Source organism: Astatotilapia calliptera, chromosome 17 (assembly GCF_900246225.1).
Source record: "Astatotilapia calliptera chromosome 17, fAstCal1.2, whole genome shotgun sequence".
NCBI lineage: Eukaryota > Metazoa > Chordata > Actinopteri > Cichliformes > Cichlidae > Astatotilapia > Astatotilapia calliptera.
In genome coordinates, this window is record NC_039318.1 from 8,800,827 (window position 1) to 8,821,197 (window position 20,371).

A 20,371-nucleotide genomic window follows, 5' to 3' on the forward strand; every position below is an offset into this window, starting at 1 on the left:
TCCATGGTTCAAAACAAAGTGAACATAGTAGGGCTTGAAACGTTCGACCACTATTGGTTTGATTCAAATTCAATTCAATCTTCACAGACTTTCATGTTCAAATGCTCACATTTATATCAGAAACAAACATCTTTCCTGGTAAAAACAGTGGTCTTTGCCCTTCATTTTCCTTTCCTGACATTTGTAAGGGAATGTATTTTTATGTAAATTACACATTTAAATTGTTTTACACGTTAAAGTTATGAATAATTAAGGCCTTGAGGCTCTGGGTGACACGGATGTCATTTTTTTCTTACTGAGCAACAGTTCTAAAGAGTCTGTTTAGTTTTTCCAGTAAACAAGCCTGTGTCTTGCTAGTCAAATCAGCATGCCATTCGTGTGTGTGGGCTCATGGTGGCTGTATCCATGTTTTATATAAAATCTAATCGAGTATCAGTGGAAGACTCCAGACAGGAAACTCAGCGTGATCAGTATCAGATACCTCAGTCATACTTTGTAATCTCGTGTCTGATCAGTCACCAGCATTATTCTTTGGTATTCATAGTGGTGCCTGAGAAAGCTTTGATAAGTTGAATCTCTCGCAGGTGACTGCTGATACCTTCGTGCTAACATAATTGGGCTGGAGTGCTACTCAGATCTCTGCCTCTGGTGTTGAAAGTTTTTGGCTGTCTTCGCTTTAATAAAATCTCATGTTTGAGCATGTGTTTGGTGAAGGCGGATCAGTTCTTTAGCAGCAGCTTACTGCAGCTCAGATCCCTCTGAGAGCTCCCTCAAAAGGCACGGCCTTATCCACTAAATCTCGCCTCCATAACCTTCTGCTATAAATGGTCAGTTCCTTAACTACTGTGTTTCTAACTGACTAAAACACACTTCAAGTAAAGCAGGTAGTACTCCCCTCTAGATAAGGTTATGCTTTAAAAACAAGTAAACCTTTTTTGAGCTTTATAACAATACTGGAGGTAACCACCTAAAGTTTACTGGTGGACTCAATTAAAGCTTTTTTTATTAGGATAAAATGTGAGGAATGAAAACATTGTTCCTACATTTTTACCTAGAGAGGTAAGAGGATATTACATCATCACGTTTGTTCCAACTTGCCCATATCTAACATGCCATCAAGACAGGAGTCAGGATGCGAAGTGACTGATCCACACCCTCTATGAGTAATTAATTAAACATCAACACAGAAGGTAGCAACGAATCACCTGTTTCATCTATTCATTTCAAATATATTTTGTTTTCAACTCACCAATTACAGTCTTAAAGATATTGTGATTGTGTCTGGCTATAAACACAGGGGGGAAGAAGAAAAAGAAGAGAAAAGTTCCATTACTCTCCCAACACAACTTTATTTTAAGAACAGGGGCACTGAGTGTGCTATATACGTCACGTCTTGACCTTACTCTTAAAAATGGAAGCTCGCAGGCAACTCAGGGAGGGAATATTTATGCAGCGACAGCCTATCGTTGCTTCGGGCTGAGAGTCACAGCGGGGCGAGCTGCTGTTTACTCAGGGAGAGCCAATCACATTACAGACCCGCCGTTCTAGTTCCGCCTTGCTGCGACGCATGATTCTGAGCTATAAAGTTGCCAGACAAGTCAAGAGGGAGAAGGAGAGGAGGACTGAACAATGAGAGAGAACCTTGCTAGTGTGTCATCCCCAAACATGGCATTTACGGACTGCATGAAACCAACAGAGCTGGCCGCAGACAAGGGGATCAAGTAAGTTGATGCAGTCTTTAATGAGCACGTTCCTGGTCACTATGTCCTTGTAAAAGAATTGCACATCTTTAAAAGCAGATGAGTGAACTCTTTTTTAAATTTTCTTTTATAAAGGAGGAAAAACTGGAGGAACAGAATACGACTTCTCCTGAAGACAAATTCTACACAGCGTGTGAAAAACAGACTCTGCCGGTAAGCCCTGTTTGTTTTACAAGTTGTTTTAAAATGATTTCTGTGGATTTAATGTCTCAAATTTCAGGTGTTCAGTTAATTTGCATTTTATGTAAATTAAGATTTGGCATATTTTTCACTTGTGCATATAAGTGAGAACTGTACACGGCTCATATAAGTCCTTAAATTCTTAATGGAAAAGATATGAGAGCATCAAATGGCTGTAAAATAATTCATCAAACAGTTTGCAAAACAATCATGCAACACGATCATGCAATATGATCATGCAATATGACTTTCAACTTTGATAAGCAATTCTTTACAGTGACACTTCACTAACGTAGTAGTTAGCGCTACTATAATTATCTCTTACGTGAGCTGCGTTCTTTACCCTCAGGCCAAGCGTAGATGACGTGAACCAATGGGCGCAGTCGCTTGACAAGCTGCTCAGTCATAAATGTAAGTATCATTCACGCTTCTATTGGCACATTGAGTCACTAAGGTTACACGGTTACTGTGAGCCGAATGAAATCTTTTTATAGTCATCAGTAAAACAAAGCTGCCACTCCTTTCACCTACATGAATGGGCAAAGAGCCAGTAGGTGTGACGGAAGTAGTTTTCTAATCTTTCTCTTCTCCCTCTCTATCTTTCACGCAGATGGGAAAATTGCATTTTGTATCTTTCTGAGGTCCGAATTTTGCGATGAGAACATTGAGTTTTGGTCAGCCTGCGAGGAGTTCAAAAAGATCAAGTCACGGAAGGAAATGGTGTCCAAGGCAAACCGCATTTACGAGGAGTTCATTAAAAGTGAAGCGCCAAAGGAGGTAACAGCTAACAGATGGCTTCGGATTTGTTTGTTCTTTTTAAGCTGATTTTAATCAGAATTCACGCACTTTTAATAATAAAGATATTCTTTGTTAAAATGGGGGTCAAAGGCTCATTCTGGATGTTTTGTCTTTGGTCACAGGTCAACTTGGATTTCCACACCAAAAATGCCATCGCACAGAGTCTCCACAAGCCCACTGCAACTAGCTTCCTGGTAGCTCAGAGGAAAATCTACAACCTGATGGAAAACAACTCTTACCCCAGGTTTATCAGCTCTGACCTCTACAACGAACTGTATGCAGCTGCAGCAAGAGAGGACATGGACGTTGAGTCCTAGCATAACTGGACACCCACTTGTGGAGTCATTTGCTTACCCCTGTGACTGTAAATAGACTGTCCACCGTGTTCATTCCAGGCGCTACCTCGGTATAATACAGCTGAATGCAAATTCGTAGCATAAACATTAACGGGCGAGTGTGGAAAATGCAAAGTGCTGTCAAGAGCTCTCAACGAGGAAGCGGGAATGATTTGGCCAGATCCTGTATGTCGCTGCAGACAGTGCACAGACTGTCTCAAGCAGATGGGACTAATGCTAAGCTTTTATCACTGAGCCATTACCTGAACCTTCTTTTCAATACCAATAGACATTTTGATCAATGATGCAGATCTAGTTCCACTGCATTCAAAGTCAAAACACTTGCCTGCATCTCTTGCCTTACATCAAACCAAACACAGTGACAGGAAGTGTTTTCTGTCACAATATCCATTTGAAGGCTTTGTATGGTCAAACACACCTCGCGTGTACCTCTAGTTTTCATTTCTCTGCTGGTTGCAGCAGTTTACATTAAAACAAAATTACAATTGTAATTTATATGACACAGTTTCATCTAATGCCTATGTTTGGCCTGAAATTACTGTGATACTGTAAGATACTGTAAATATGTGATGTTGCACTATGTGTTTAATGTGAATTTAAGCATTGAGCAGCTGGACTGTTTGGTTATTAAAATGTTTTCTTCAACACTGAAATGTTCTGGATGTGTTTGTTTACCAGTTTAATGCACAAAATATGTAGCACTAAAGAATGCACGAGTTGTCTGAAAAAGTAGTACGTCAGCAAAAAGGGATTTAAGGTAGCTCCCTAGCTGGATCCTCTTTTAGCAGACTACTCGGAAATGTAAAATCTACATTACTGCTAGAGTGAGTTTTTCTTAACTCACTTCAACAGTAAATTTTAAAATAATGAATTAAAAAAAGAAAAAAGCTAGCTGACGTAAATAAACTAGCTGAGGCTAGCTTGTGCCCAAGCTAACTTTTTGGGGTAACTGGGGCCTGTAAGAAAAACTCAAACATAGTCGACATCTTTTCAAGGTACAAAGCTAATATGTGCGAAGTGTTTAGTATACCGTTGCTTTAAACCACACTACAGAATAAATATAGTCAAATATAGTTTGTCTGAGTTTGCATACTTACAACTGAATGTACTACGCTATGTACATTAAAGCATAGGTACTCGTTTTGCAAAGTGTTGACAGTACTTTTGGCTCAGACTCAACACCCAACGTCAAATGTTTCAAACAGGAAAGACTTCACGGAAATAATGACTGCCTTTGTCACGCCAGCTCTTTTTATGCAGCATTTGCAGAGTTCATGACAGAACACATTATCATATACATATAACACATATAATACTAAATTCTTCTACTCTAAGGTGATATTTTCATATACTTGAACACCTGTGCCTAAAAATACTGTTGTTAGCTAGCTAGCTAACACCAGCAGTATTGAAATCAGATTTGCTGGTGGTTTTTTACTTTCTGCCATGTTACCTAATATACTAATACAATAAGTTAGTTTCTAGTCTTTAAACTCAAATTTTGGTCTCCACCAGGCCTCAAGGGAAATACGTCCTTAGCTGTTCTATATTTTCTTTCCATACATTTTCTACATACGAGTTGTTTCCCAGTTCCTGCAGCATGTCGAGGTTGTGCACAGTAATGCGAGCTCGAGGAAAGTGTTACATTCAAAATACAAATGAACGTATGTGGAAATGCTGAAAAAATACGTACAAATACAAAGTTTTAGAGGACCTTTAAAATCCCAAATTCTTTGTTTAAAATAGAAATAACAAATGATTACTGAGATAAATGCCTCGCAATGTTTAACAGAGCAGTCAGACTTATTAGATAACGTGCAGCATGTTCAGTTGCCCAACAACAACATTCCTCGTCTTTTCTGGAACATTGCATTCCTTTTTGTACAGTTGAGTTCGCACACTGTAACAGTAACCCCTTATGTTTAAATTTCTAAGTGTAGGAGAAGAGGGCCACCTGACTGACAGGGAGAGTCCCCTTCTGTGAACTCACAGTGGTGGCTGACAGTGGCCAGACACCCAGACCTTCCCTTCTGCTCTCTCTGTCAGATGTCTGCCCTGCTGTCGTGACGAGACGGAATAATCTTTTAAAGCGGCTGCTCTCCAGAACCATATGTTCTGCTGTTCTCTGTGATGTGAGCACCATCAGCCAGCGATTTTATACCAGTGCGTTTAACTCTGCTCTTTCTTTGTTTTTGTGCTGGATTCATGTTCCCATAAAACTGCAGGACATCTATGGGGTGAGGGATGTTTAGGATATGGAGTCTCCAAAGATGTTTGATACACCAGTAATTTAGGTGAAACTTTCTTCTAGTCACGTCATATTTATTTGTTTGATCCTTTCATTTATACCTGGAAACCTTTCATGCTTCTATGTATGTTTTATTCAACTGATTCAGGTGCAGTTTGCAGTGGCAGCAGTCTAAACAAATGCCGAGACCTCCATTGCCTTGGAGACCCCCTTCCCTTGGGGGGGGGGGGGATACTGAGGTACTTTGAAACCAGCCAGTATGTCGTAGTGACTGGACATGTCTGAAACACCTTGCCTAAGGCGTGTCTACTCAAATCCCCTGGTTCCTTTCAACGTGGAGTAGCAACTCTACCCCAAGTCCGTCCCAAGTGACTTATCTTATTTCTAAGGGCATGTCCCGACACCCTCCGGAAGAAGCCCATTTCCGCCTCTGGCATCTGTGACTGTTTTCTGTTGGTGACTTTCTACAGTTCCTGCCCACATACGTGAGGGTAGAAACACAAATTTACAGTAAATAGCTTTAATTTCAATGCTTGGCTTTCATTTTTAGCTCTCTTCACCACAACAGATGAAAGCTGCTTTCTTTCACTTGGTTTGAAGAGTGAGCTGAAGGTTAATGCTCAATGAAAACAAATAATCCCCCCAAAACAAAGTAAACTAATGCTTTGTGTTTAGCCCATAGATACCTCTCCAAAGCACTGCTAGACTTTTTATACAGTTTGCACATCTAGTTGTCAAAGGAGAAAAGACATCTAGAAGAAGTATTTCTTCCAGAGTGTCTATTTGCCCCCCAAAGATTTATCATGAAAACCTATGAATCTTCCTAATCTTAGTCAACAAACAATGCCAAACATTCGATGGTTCCTGTTTCTCAATGCTTGTGCGTCACTGTGAAATCGAGTTCTTTTGGGTTTTGAAATGCTGGCTGAACAAAAAGAAAGCAACCGAGAAATTTAACAGTAAGGGAATACAAAAAAGTGAATTGTGTCCTAGTGCTGATGTTATTCTGCCACACATTTTCTCCATGTCTGATTATGGAACCGTCATCGCTTCAGGCCTCTGAAGACCTTTGAGGAATCATATGTGATAATGAGCTGTGCAAATAAACTTGCCTTGACCTTTAAAGTAGACTTACCCAGCACACATTCCATTACGTAGATGCCTGGCTATTTTTAGAATCTTAATTCTTTTATCTAACATCTGCATCCATCTACCACATCATCACACTCATTTTTGTGACAACAGCCAAATAAAGGATACAATAGGCGTGAAAAAAAAACAATGGCAATTGGTGTGCACAACAGCAGATAGTCCAAAAAAAAGCACAGGGTGTTGGTATTCACAAACGCAAAACTGGTATGTCATCATAGTGAACACCTTTGCTGATCCACATGGCTTGATGCAAGAAAATAAAACTGTCTTTGCCTCTCTCTCTCTAAACTGGTAGTAAAACCTGTGGGTTCTCATTTGTTGCTATGGACGATCATGGCAACAGACTACTGGGATCAGATCCAAGGAGTACTCAAAAGGTGTGTAAATACTGGATCCAAATTTAGAAACGGGCCACGTCCTACTTTGGTCAGCACTCTGCATATACGTCAGTCTGCACAGGCCTTTAGACGCACACACTGTTCTAGAGCAGCCAATTTCTGTACACCGCCGTCTCGAATTTGATTTACTTGACAAATTAAGAGAAGATCCTTTGCCTTCAGTGTTAAAAAACATCAAAACACTGCAATGGGAATGTATCCAAAAGCCACACAGACGTCATTAAATTTCCAGTCCATTGTTGATGATGCACTTATAAGGACCTGGCGGCTTGATTGTGTCCTCCCATCAGGTCCAGCTCTAAAACAAAGATCTGAATGTCTGATTGCTTAAGTAGGAGCTCTTTTAGAAAAACAGCTGTAGTACGAGTGTGCCACCATGTTAATTAAATGACAAAGCCTGGAAAAAAATAGTCTTGATACACGGCCTTCAAGAAGTACAGTAAATACATGCCCTGCTATTTCAACGCTACACCACCAGATGGAGCCAAAGATCCACTAGTAGAAATTTAGCTACACAGCACTGATGGGTAAACTATCTGCAGACACATCTAAACATCAGGGGAACGCATAATACAGGTCCATAAAAGCAAGCAGTCTGCAAACATCTAGACATTTTTATTATGAAAATAAGACAGAACATCATTTGATAACAGCTTTCCTTCGAGCATGCATTAGAGCTGATGGACACATGATTTTTCTTTTTTTCCTTGCCAGACAGTCTTTTGGCTACACCCGAAGGGCAGTCCTGGATGGTTTAATGGGTTGCCATGGTGAGAGTGTGCTGCAGACCATCTTCGGTCATTAATACATATGTGACAGGTACAGTGTGTGTGTGTGTGTGTGTGTGTGTGTGGGAGGGGGGGGGGGGGGGGGGGGGGGGGTGACTGTAGGGTTTAGGATGGACGTGTGTGTGTATAAATCATAGTGTGCTCTTGTTCACTTGGCCTCCTGGGCTTTTTTGGCACTCTGTTTCTCTTTCGCCTGGGGAAACAAACCCAGAGACATTTTTATTAATAGCAACGGAGGACCTTCTCATTTCAAATGTAATTTCTTTGTATAATTCCTCTGGTTATTTCCCATTAAACTATCATAGTCACAACAATTAAACTCATATGCTCTAGTTACAAATAGATTAATAAACACATTTATTTTCTGTTTTTGTTGTCCAGTTGGAATCAATTAATGAAATGAAAAGTTATTTCCCATGAAAAGGTCCTGTATTAATAAACAGAAATTACTTCACTCAAAGACAGCGCCTACTTTTCAAATCAAGTTTGCCCCCTAGTGGACACAAAAGCCAATTACAGTCTGGCTTTCTACACAGTTTCACTAATCAGCGTGTTCTTAAAGAAATGCCCTCACCAAAATCTCAAAAGGGAATTCTTAATTCACAGAGACCCTTCACATTAAGAAAAGGTATTTCATTATCACTCCTCCAATGCTCATAAAAGCTACCTGCTGGCAGCACTCGGCTTATTAATTAAAATAATGTGCTTGTTAAAAGAACAATGTTTTAAAATGTCAAAGTACTCGAGTCTTCTGAGAACACTCGCCTGCTCAAAGTAAACAGGGCTGTGGAAAGCTGGAGAAAGTGGGGGGGGGGAATTACCTTCTCCACCAAAGGTATTAACTGCTGGTACTCTGCCAGCGTCTTCAACAGCTCCATGATGAAAGGAAGGTAGTTGTGCTTTCGTCGAATATTTTCAATCTGTAAGAAAGAAAAATAATAATAAAAAATCCGCATCCACCAATCTTTCTGGAAGGAGAATTACTTCTTCATGGACCGGCTTTCTGTAAGACACGTCACATGCAACATTATGAAATTATTACTGAAGAAGAGACCCACCTTATATCTTTTTAGTTTCTGATTTTCTTCTTCAATAAGGAGCTGGTACTTGGCAATCTCTGACTGGATGGAGCTGAGGAACGTGCTGCTCTGGTCTGTGTCCATTGGTTCATCCTGGAAACAGAAGGCGGGAGAAGGTTTCCGTCCACTCACTGAATACTTGCACTCAGAACAAACGGTGATGATAAGTAGATGAAACGCACGCAGCAGCTAAACCTCTGCAAACGGCTTTAATCACCAAGATATGGAAATATAACACAGGCAACGATTTTATTAGTCTTAACAGAAGCAAGACACTAGATAATGAGCTGCAGTGAACAATATGTTTAGTCATTTTTACATTCTTCCACCCATCATTGAGAAAACTTTTGTGAATGTTAGGTGTGGTTAGTTACAGCAACATCCCATAACAGTGCACAGGACCATGGCAACGGCCTAAAGCTTTCAATCAGAGAGAGGCCAGCTTTCTTTCATCACTCTCTTAAGACACCTGCTCTTCTCTGGCAGGCCCCACTTTGAAACCCCAAATAAAAACAGCTCAAACCTACGCCCTGCTATTCTGATCAGTCAGCAGGACCAGCCTGAACTAGGGCTGTTCATATAACGATATATATCGGATGACGATATAAAAACGTCTATCGTTTCATTTTACGCCATCGTTTGTTTTGTGGTGTCGCAAAATAAACTGTTTACAGCAATATATTTTTCATTGTTTTGATGGTCACTGTAGTGGCTATATTAATTTCTTAAAGTTCTCTCTTTCTCTTATATTTAATATAACCACACTACAGACAGACAAGCGCCTGTTTTTATGCGTTGTCGTTAGCAACAACGATGGTAAAACCATCATCGCGTGTCCGCTTGTTTGTTTTCCACATAAACCTTTCACAATAAAGCTCAAGATCCTGTTGAGACTTTTCAAAATAAACTGAATCACGTGAAAGAGTTTGCAGAATGTTTACGGATGAGAAGCATAAAATAGCCGTCAGGTGCTAAAAAAATAAACCTTAGACTCAAACGTGTCTAAAAATGTATCGTTTCATGCATCGGTTAAAACACTCGACTCCAGGTACACGACGCCCAGCTGGAAACACTTCACACACGTCGAGCTGCCCGAGATTCACAGAATTTACAGAAAATGTTACATTTTTGTGATTTATATCGTTATCGGGATGATAGATGTCTTATATCGGGATTTTGGCCATATCCCACAGCCCTAGCCTGAAATGTATTTAAATAACGGTCAGCTAAACAGCAACAAACAGGCCGCTTTCTAACAGTGCAAAAGGTGCCAAGTTGTATTTGTTCCAACTCTTTCATTTTAATTTGAAGTTCAAAGATTCTCTCTCTTAAAAAGGGGGGAGCGGGGACTTAAAATCCTTAACCCTTTACAAATCACAGATTTTGTGAAACTTCCAATCATTAACTGAATGTGAACAGATAAATAAATGTCAGGCAATTTGCTGATAAGCTGATATCCATGTTTGGCTCATGTATCTGTGCAGCCCCTTTCATATACATGAAATCCCATTGATTTCATAAATATGAAATCTTTCACTCATGTCAGGTCATGTAAACTCAATATTTTATCTAATATACGTTATCAAGCAGTGGAATAAGGTTTGACATTTCAACCAGTGTCAGAGCGTAAAGATCAGCCGTAGACAGTCTTAAACTCCTTTTCTGAAACAAGTTCCTACAAATGTTTGCCTTCAAAAGCTTTAAGAAAATAAATTTCTGTGCAGAGAGACTAAAAAAAAGGAACTGTCTCACTATTAAACAGAAGGAATGAGAAAAGGCCAGTTATGTTCAGCAGAGTATCCATTACTGTAAGATGATATGCAGTTCTTGTGTTGTTTGAAAAGTTGGGTTAACTTTTAGTTTTTACTCGTGTAAGCCAGCAGCCGATGTAAAACTTTTCCACGCTTGTCTTTTTGATGCAATCTCTGATCCTGAACCAATGAGCATAAATACTGACAGCTAAAAGGAGTCTTGAACCACAGCCAGAGCCACATGGTGCTCTCTGCTCATCTTCAGTGGCTCACTGTGGTTTTGAATTAATAATGGGGGGCAAAGAAAAAAAAAATAGACGAATATGAAAATGAACAGTGGGCATTTCATTTTTATTCATCATTGATGATGACTGATGTCGAGCTTATATAGATACAAAAGTGAATGTTTGCATCACCTGCCTTATCGTCTCAACTTTCCTGAACCTCGACAGTGGTGGGGAGCACAGCTGTATACACATAAATGGCAAAAAGCTCCGTTCCCCAAGCTTTGGGCTCCACATCCAAAAAAGGAAAAGTGACACAGAAGAAGGGAGAACTTAGCAGTGAACGGAGAGATCCGCAGCCGGACTTTAGCCTAAATTTAATTCAGAGCGGCTTGCTTCTTTTCCTTTTACCATTTTAAAAAGCTGTTAGGCTGTCGTTATGTACTAATACATAGATGGGCCTCAAAGTGGCCCGCAGAGCTTCTGTTTCACAGTAACCCTAACAGGGTTGTTTCTCCCCCTCTACAGCCGTTCTGCTTGTATATTCATTCAAAAGGTAAAACGTTTTCAGTACTTCACTCCCATCATTTCAGCACTGATTTAAGGTGTGCGTTGGGGGCCCCTGGTGGGACATGATGGTACTGCAGGTCGGCCACAGTAATAACAGAAATTCAGTTTGAAATTAATCACAAGTATGTACAGTTACACATTTATCTCAATTTATTTGTTCATATAAAAAGTGAGTTTTTTAAAAAGCTTTTAAACATGTAGCTTTTCCACCGAGGCGGAGCAACAAAAGTCTGTTTCCTGTTTGAGAAGACTGAGAATTTACGTTTGTTTCACAGGTAGTTGCTAGCCCATACAAACGTTTGGACATCTATAGAACGTTCCCGCATTAAGAATATAAATGGGTATGGGATATTGTATTTGTTTTAAATGTTATATACTTATGTGGTATGTGTATTTTGACTTTCGTTGCCATGAAGCCAGGTCTCTCTTGAAAATGAGATTTTTAATCTCAATGACATTTTTTACCTGTATAAATAAAGGACTAATAATAATAATAATAATAAAGTATACCCTGCTTTGAATGTTTTGTAGTTCAAACTTGAAGTGTACATTTGAAAGTTGGTTCAGATGGAGCTCGGAACCTCTCTCGAGGTCATTTGGCAGCTGTTTTGAAACAAGAGGGACAAATGAATTTCCTCTAGGGCTGGGGGATATGGCCTAAAACCCCTATCATGGTATAATTTGAAGCATGTGCGGTAACGATATATATCGCGATATATTATTTTCTTCTCTATAACGTATTTTACACACTATAAGGCACATTTAAAATCCTTTAATTTTCTCAAAAATCGACAGTGTGCCTTATGTGTGAATTCTGGTTGTTCTTACTGACCTCAAACTGATTTTATGTGGTACACAGCACTCAAAAATCTGTCAAAAATGTTTTAGTACAACTTTGGTAAGCTACGAAGCTGCACCACCTGATGGATTGTCGGAGCATTATGGCTGTCGTTGTCAGGAGCCTTGTGAAGTAATCTGGGTCCAAAACTCCATCTGCTTCAGGTCCCACAGTAAAACGAACACTGGGGCATCAATGAGAGTTAAAAACTGTCTAAATTATTTCATCTTTAATCAAATTATCAGCGTTGCTGCTTTACCAGGTGTAACAATTAAGTTTAACATCCAGGCATCCATGAAAACAGAATTTATTCAATTCAACGGAGTTAGAAGTTAGCTCGCTAGTTTCCACCTAAACATGATACAGTGGGGCAAAAAAGTATTTAGTCAGCCACCGATTGTGCAAGTTCCCCCACCTAAAATGATGACAGAGGTCAGTAATTTGCACCAGAGGTACACTTCAACTGTGAGAGACAGAATGTGAAAAAAAAATCCATGAATCCACATGGTAGGATTTGTAAAGAATTTATTCGTAAATCAGGGTGGAAAATAAGTATTTGGTCAATAACAAAAATACAACTCAATACTTTGTAACATAACCTTTGTTGGCAATAACAGAGGTCAAACGTTTACTATAGGTCTTTACCAGGTTTGCACACACAGTAGCTGGTATTTTGGCCCATTCCTCCATGCAGATCTTCTCGAGAGCAGTGATGTTTTGGGGCTGTCGCCGAGCAACACGGACTTTCAACTCCCGCCACCGATTTTCTATGGGGTTGAGGTCTGGAGACTGGCTAGGCCACTCCAGGACTTTCAAATGCTTCTTACGGAGCCACTCCTTTGTTGCCCGGGCGGTGTGTTTTGGATCACTGTCATGTTGGAAGACCCAGCCTCGTTTCATCTTCAAAGTTCTCACTGATGGAAGGAGGTTTTGGCTCAAAATCTCACGATACATGGCCCCATTCATTCTGTCCTTAACACGGCTCAGTCGTCCTGTCCCCTTGGCAGAAAAACAGCCACATAGCATGATGTTTCCACCCCCATGCTTCACAGTAGGTATGGTGTTCTTGGGATGCAACTCAGTATTCTTCTTCCTCCAAACACGACGAGTTGAGTTTATACCAAAAAGTTCTACTTTGGTTTCATCTGACCACATGACATTCTCCCAATCCTCTGCTGTATCATCCATGTGCTCTCTGGCAAACTTCAGACGGGCCTGGACATGCACTGGCTTCAGCAGCGGAACACGTCTGGCACTGCGGGATTTGGTTCCCTGCCGTTGTAGTGTGTTACTGATGGTGACCTTTGTTACTTTGGTCCCAGCTCTCTGCAGGTCATTCACCAGGTCCCCCCGTGTGGTTCTGGGATCTTTGCTCACCGTTCTCATGATCATTTTGACCCCACGGGATGAGATCTTGCGTGGAGCCCCAGATCGAGGGAGATTATCAGTGGTCTTGTATGTCTTCCATTTTCTGATGATTGCTCCCACAGTTGATTTTTTCACACCAAGCTGCTTGCCTATTGTAGATTCACTCTTCCCAGTCTGGTGCAGGTCTACAATACTTTTCCTGGTGTCCTTCGAAAGCTCTTTGGTCTTGGCCATGGCGGCGTTTGGAGTCTGACTGTTTGAGGCTGTGGACAGGTGTCTTTTATACAGATGATGAGTTCAAACAGGTGCCATTCATACAGGTAACGAGTGGGGGGCAGAAAAGCTTCTTACAGAAGACGTTACAGGTCTGTGAGAGCCAGAGATTTTCCTTGTTTGAGGTAACCAAATACTTATTTTCCACCCTAATTTACGAATAAATTCTTTACAAATCCTACCATGTGGATTCATGGATTTTTTTTTCACATTCTGTCTCTCACAGTTGACGTGTACCTCTGGTGCAAATTACTGACCTCTGTCATCATTTTAAGTGGGGGAACTTGCACAATCGGTGGCTGACTAAATACTTTTTTGCCCCACTGTATGCCATGTTCTGACTGAGAGATATTTGAAAAAATTAAGACGTACAGCTCTGCTATCACTTCCAACATAAATGAAGACAGAAAACTAAGCAGTGACATTTGTAGGGTTACTGAAGTTGGGCTAGATGGTATATAATGATGTCCTACGTGATCGCTAGCGACACAGCTATGTTAGCATAACATTAGCACAGTGAAGCTGGAGGATGAACGCTAAGTTTTTTCCACTCGATAAAAGTAAACGTGAGGGTTTCTGGTGGTTAGGGGCTATAAACGGACCAAACTTCAGTCAGGAGAACAACTGAGATAATCCATCCAAAAAAACGAGGTTAGTCATTAATATACTGCAACAACACGGGAATAGAGCGGCTGCAAGAGAATTCAGCATTAATGAATCAATGGTAGGGAAGTGGAGGAAGCGCAGTTTTTGGCTTTCCTCATATTCCAAAAGTGCTTTGTGTCTTTGCTATGACTGTCGCCCGGCATAATTTGCAGATGATGTTGTTTGCAGCCGCTGCGATGCTTTCGACCAAAACAGGCGCAGCTTGATGACACCATCAACATGCGCTATCGCGGTTAGGGATGGGTATCGAAAACCGGTTCTTGTTGAGAACCGGTTCCCACTGTTTCAATTCCTTGGAATCGTTTGCCACTTTTAAAAACGATTCGCCCCGAATGACGTCATCACGTTGAGTAGCGTCTTTTACCCAGTAGGAAACACGGCGCCTGAGCGGCACAAACGCTCAAAAGTTTGGTTACACTTTATGAGAAAGGATGACAAGAGGGCAACGTGCAATACTTGCAAAGTAGAGATTTCATCAAAGGGAGGAAACACTACGAACATGCAAAAGCATTTGCTCAAAAAACACGCGATTGCTTTCAACGAATGTCGTGTTTTTGATCCGCTCCGGACTAGCGAAGCTCAACCCAGCAGCAGCGGTAGCGTTTCCACGTCCTCTCCCGTTAATACTGCAGGTAACTAATCAATTAGCATTGCATATTATGCTAGCGCGATTTACCTTATTACAAAACCTGCTATTACTGTGCGTTGCATTTAGATAACCATGATGAGAGAGACAGAGTCTGGCTCAGATGCTGGCAGTTCTCGCTGCAGTCTACCGGTAGCGTAGACTGCTACGGTAGCGTAGACGAATGTCACCGAGCAGTGACCAAGTTTGTGGTCAAAGGCTTGCACCCATTTGCCACAGCAGATGCCCCCGATTTCACTTTGGTAAGTGAATGTGTTTAATTGTAGGCAGGACATTACTGGATATTCTTGTGTAATTGCTACAGAATAATTTATGTTAAACTTTGTTATTGCTACAGGAGAATATTTATTTTATTATTTTACATATACATTTTTTTTCCTGGGGACCCTGTGACACCCCATTGAAGAGCCGTAGGCTGGATCTCTTAAGATCTCACTGTTGGGTTTGTAAGGCCATGTTACTCCTAAATTTCTATCTTGTTCAAAGAGAAGATATAAAACACAGTTCTAAGCTAATCGACTTTAGTGTTCTCCTTTAAAAAAAAAAAAAGAATCGATAAGAGAATCGATAAGGAATCGAATTGTTAAACAGAATCGAAAATGGAATCGGAATCGTTAAAATCTTATCAATACCCATCCCTAATCGCGGTAGAGTGGTATAGTAAAAATCTCTACCATTGGCCAAATTTATATCGTTTCTACCGTATACCGTTTATACCGCCAACCCCTAATTTCCTCTGCAGCAACATCCCTGCTATATTTGTTTATATTCAAGCAAGCACCGTGCTTCAGTCCATTTTTGCCTGTTGTATTGACAACATGACACATGTGCAGTCTGTTTCGGTTACATATCCCCATAAACGGACTCTGTTCTGCATGTTATTTTGGTTCAGCTGGGTTTGAAATTGCAATGTTATTAAGTTAAATGAGATAACAGAATTTTTACAACCCTGTCCATCAACATGACAGACAACCGAGTCCCTCTCTGACCCATCGTATTACTTATGGGGAAAAAAAAAGAAAAAAGGAATAGATGAAGTCCACAAAACATTTCTTGCCTCATTTCTTTCTTTCTCTTCACTTCCAGTGTAGCAGAGCTTTATGATCTCCAACTTTTGAAAGCTGCTGACGCATTATACAGGTTGCCTCAGAGGCAGAAAGCAACAGAATAAAAAATGATTCTCTGTCACATCTTCACTGGATTCAACCCCTTTCACTGCCTCTCACCTCAGTAAGCTGGGCCTGGAGCTCCGCAATTTTCCTCTCATATATCATTTTTCTGTCAGACACGATGGCCATTAGGTTGAACCGGATCTCTCCCTCACTGTACCTGAAGAAGGAAACAATGACGTGTAATTACAAAGTATCTGGTTAACGCAAGCCGTTCGTGAAATACATGTACAACACACAATGTTTACTTCTGTATTCTTTTCTCAATCACAGGGCGGACTGCGCTGATCCAGTCATCCTGGTTGCATGCACCTGGTGACAAAAAACAGGAAAAAAATAATAATAATAGCGCATACACTGACACCTGCACTAACCCCAAGCACGCACTCTACATCATCATAAAAAACAGGCAGCTTTATGAGGAATGGAGCACAGCCAAGAAGACAAAAATCAGCTGTGCACAGCAGGGCTGCACACCGAGGGACTTTAAACATTAAACTGTCAGTTTGTACTAAGCTATTAAAACCATAATGAAAAAAATAACAAAGGACATTTTTCTGCTTACCCAGGTCGATCGGCCCCTCTCGAAGCCCGTCCAGCTCATATAGCCTGCCATTTACAGGAACGTAGCTCACAAAGTGGAATGCGTCCTCGTCCTTCGCCGAAGACTTTGCATCAAATTCAAACATTTGCTGTCTGCAAACGCAAAAAACACAATTACAAAAAACCTCATACACAAATTATCGAGCAAGCGAGGATGCAGGACAGAACAGAAGTGACTCTCACATTTGCCCGTCTTACAAAAAAGGCACACTCGTCCACTGACAAACAAATCGACCAATCTCTTTTATTTTTCATCTTCCCCAGCTGGAAATGACAGGAGCAGAGCCTCACCTGGCAAAGCTGTTGTGAACTTGTCGGATCACTTCTGAGTTGCTGAGAGCCAAACCTTTCATCTGAGGAGAGGAGAAGATGCTGATTTTACGGGTCGTCACAAGACACCACTTAATTCTTTTCTCATCATGTGTTTAAATAGCTTGTTAACAAGTCATTACAGTAAATTATTATATTACTGACTGCTACCAACGTATAGTACATATAATAAACCGACTGATGCTACTGTTCATTAGAACAATGTGTCAACATGATTGCGGAGCCGCCGAGCCTTCCCATGTCTGTCTATAGAGGTCGAGGTCCGTATACAATTAAAAACATAATCCTCAGATCTCGTTGAATTTTGAACTGATCTTTGTTACAAATGCATGAACTTTGACAATGATACAGGCTAATGAGTTAACATCTTTAAAATGGTAAATGGACTGGTTCTTATGTAGCACTTTTATACTCAACTTGAGTGTTTTATACAACATGTCTCATTCTACAAGTGTTTCTTTCCCTTGTCTATGTTCTTTCTATCCAACACTAAGACTCCAATAAATGAATCTTGCCCAAGAATACTGCTGTGGTCCATGAATAACTCCTAATCTAGTCTGTGGATTAGCTGGGATTTCTCTTTGTGGAGTCTGCATCTTCTCAGTGTGGTTGGGTATTCATTTTCCCCCCACAATCCACAGACATGCATGGGTGTGAGCGCTCAGAGTCTAGAGTGCAAACCGATGTATACATGGGTAAAATGTGGCTTGTAGTCTTAAGTGCTTCGAGTAGCTAAGGCTTCCCAACAAAAATATTTGCTTATCCCGGCTCTCATAGTGTGAAAGGCTAGCTAAAAAGCTATCTATGCCCAGGACAGGTCACCAGACTGTCACAAGACTGACAATCATTTACGCTCACATTCCCACTTACTGCCAATTTAGAATCACACATGACCCAAACCCACACATGCCTTTGAACTGTGGGAGGAAACCAGGGCGCCAGGGGAGAACTTGCACAGAAAAAAGAGCTCCACACCAAAAAGCCCTGGGTGCACGATGGCTGTTCAAACCTAGGACTAGCTTGCTGTGAGGCAACAGTGCTAACCGCTACACTACAATGCTGCTGAAAATGTTTTCTTTTTTCCTCTTTATGCGATAAAAAAAACCAACCCTAAAACAACAACAACAACAAAAAAACCAAACTATACTGAGTCAGTATGGTTCTCATGACAATCTGAAGGACAGATGGCTGAGTCATCTCATAAAATGTATAAAATAATAAAATGTCTTGAAATCTATTTTTCGGTTAGATTTTTCCCCTTCCTTTTTTATTTATTTTTTAAATTTGGATTTGAGACAAAAATACCATTGACGTACAGCTGCATCAAAACTCTGTGAAAACTCTCTGAACTCCGTCAGCGTATCGCCGAGCAACATGTCAGGATGAGAGCAGTTGAGCAAAACACTGATGATGGCCTGGGTGGCACAAGCGTTGTTAATGACCTGGAAACACACAGATCAGAGAGGCACAAAATAAATAGACCAATTAAAAACACTATGACACGAGACTGGAAGTGGGATCTGCATGTTGATCATAAACATAATGAACATAAACATTTAACAAAAAAATATAACTTTAAACATTTTCTGCAGATCAGGTATCTCAAGAGATATATATATATATATATATATATATATATATATATATATATATATATATATATATATATATTTTTTTTTTTTTTTTTTTTTTTTTTTTTTTTTTTACACTGAGGAGCAGCATCCTTTGGTGTGGGCTTAGTGAGATTTATCCAGCCAAGTAAGATGTGCTGCAATTTATTATCTCACTCATTTTCCAATGTGAATGAACTAGAGCCTTTTGCAGAGCCACTTCATTTCTCGTCTGGTAAGCGCCACCAACACTAACTAACTGGAAAATGCATTGCTTCTGCAGTGAAGATAGTGAGTCAAATGCATCTAAATGAACACAGGGACATTAATTGTAATGCTAAGAGTACCTGCTTGGCAAAGAAGATGTGATCAAGTCTTGAATCCTGGACAATTGATCCTGCTGGCTCTTCACCAGGCTGCCACTTAAACAGGAAAATCAACCCGTGAACGGGTCTGTAACAAAACACATACATTAAAAAGACCTGTCTTTAGCAGAGGCATGCAAGATAAGAGGTGTAGATGAACATACTTCAAGTTTTCAAAGTTCTCTGGCTCCATACTCCATATCTCTTCAACCTGGGCTCCTCTGCAGCCTGACAATGACAAGTGAAGCAGCGAACATTTATTTACATTGCTAATTACCGTTCAAGTAACCATTAACTAACGGAGAGAAAGCATTTGTAGTCTGACAGCTGAGAATGCACGACACATGTCAAAGGGGTTGCTTTCACGCGCGTTGTTTTGAACGCTGAGTAATGCTAGCTATTTAGCTCGCCCAATTAAAGTAGCGACCCAATTATTACAAGCAAATCATTCAACATTAAGGTGTAATAAAGATGCACAGTATGTAAAAAAATTTTCCTGTTGCAATACAAAAGTAAGAAGTAGCAATTTGGAAGCTATTGTTAGCTTTATTGTATCCAGTTAACCACCTAGCTAGCTTGTCGAGACAGCCACGTTACATTCAATGAGCCGCTAGCGTCACCCTACGAGTCACTCACCGAAACCTTTTATGAGCTCCGTGAAAACCCCGGGGTCGCTCTCCATGAGACACCACTCTCCTGCACTTCCAGACATCCTTCACACTGTTACTTATTCAGCCTACAGCACACATAAACGAAATGCTAATAGCTTAGCAGTGCACTGCTCCCGTTAGCCAGGCTAATTTAACCGCAGCACGACAATGACCTCACCGTGATGCGGCGCAATGTGGACGCGATGGTTGCGCGCGTTTTGTTTCACAGCGTACAACGCACGGGAATGGTGTAATTGGCAAAGAAGAAAAAAAAATTCGATTACTAACATCCTATTAACAACATCCGTGACTACATTGTTTAAAAAAAATAAATGCATAAAAACAAATATAGAAATAATAAAAACAATCTCTTTCTCCCGGCAAGGCAACCAGTACCCGCCCTCATGTGAGGTGAAGCATTGACATATGGAGCGCCCTTTGTAGAAGGGACACATTGCGACTTTATAACGGAATTTCCTTCATATTTAATATGTGAAAATCATTATTCACTCTATTTTTTGTAGTAATTATTATTTACTAATTTAATGA

The 20,371-nt window shown here is 40.5% G+C and overlaps 2 protein-coding genes across 2 annotated transcripts; one reads left to right on the forward strand and one right to left on the reverse strand.

Moving 5' to 3' along the window:
- Nucleotides 1-1,583: 1,583 nt before the first annotated feature.
- On the forward strand, nucleotides 1,584-3,747 carry LOC113009117 (regulator of G-protein signaling 2-like). Its single transcript, XM_026147235.1, has 5 exons — nucleotides 1,584-1,721; nucleotides 1,836-1,913; nucleotides 2,290-2,351; nucleotides 2,551-2,717; nucleotides 2,861-3,747. Exons 1-5 carry the CDS (start codon nucleotides 1,630-1,632, stop codon nucleotides 3,053-3,055), a joined length of 594 nt encoding a protein of 197 aa, XP_026003020.1. The 5' UTR covers nucleotides 1,584-1,629; the 3' UTR covers nucleotides 3,056-3,747.
- A 4,013-nt stretch (nucleotides 3,748-7,760) lies between these two features.
- uchl5 (ubiquitin carboxyl-terminal hydrolase L5) lies at nucleotides 7,761-20,028 on the reverse strand. The gene is made up of 11 exons (XM_026147234.1): nucleotides 19,809-20,028; nucleotides 19,337-19,400; nucleotides 19,155-19,260; nucleotides 18,514-18,639; nucleotides 17,159-17,220; nucleotides 16,830-16,960; nucleotides 16,513-16,576; nucleotides 16,322-16,424; nucleotides 8,739-8,852; nucleotides 8,502-8,600; nucleotides 7,761-7,873 (listed from the first exon to the last, which is right to left on the reverse strand). Exons 1-11 carry the CDS (start codon nucleotides 19,882-19,884, stop codon nucleotides 7,829-7,831), a joined length of 990 nt encoding a protein of 329 aa, XP_026003019.1. The 5' UTR covers nucleotides 19,885-20,028; the 3' UTR covers nucleotides 7,761-7,828.
- Nucleotides 20,029-20,371: the final 343 nt, after the last annotated feature.

Bases quoted from the DNA above. Each gene is read 5' to 3' on its own strand.
- LOC113009117 (XM_026147235.1), top strand. From the start codon at position 1,630: ATGAGAGAGAACCTTGCTAGTGTGTCATCCCCAAACATGGCATTTACG. The intron at 1,914-2,289 runs GTAAGCCCTGTT...CTTTACCCTCAG, and splicing joins GTGAAAAACAGACTCTGCCG to GCCAAGCGTAGATGACGTGA. The intron at 2,718-2,860 runs GTAACAGCTAAC...CTTTGGTCACAG, and splicing joins AAAGTGAAGCGCCAAAGGAG to GTCAACTTGGATTTCCACAC.
- uchl5 (XM_026147234.1), bottom strand. From the start codon at position 19,884: ATGTCTGGAAGTGCAGGAGAGTGGTGTCTCATGGAGAGCGACCCCGGG. The intron at 16,961-17,158 runs GTGAGGCTCTGC...TTGCGTTTGCAG, and splicing joins GTTCACAACAGCTTTGCCAG to ACAGCAAATGTTTGAATTTG. The intron at 16,577-16,829 runs GTAAGCAGAAAA...TTTTGTCACCAG, and splicing joins AGAGGGGCCGATCGACCTGG to GTGCATGCAACCAGGATGAC.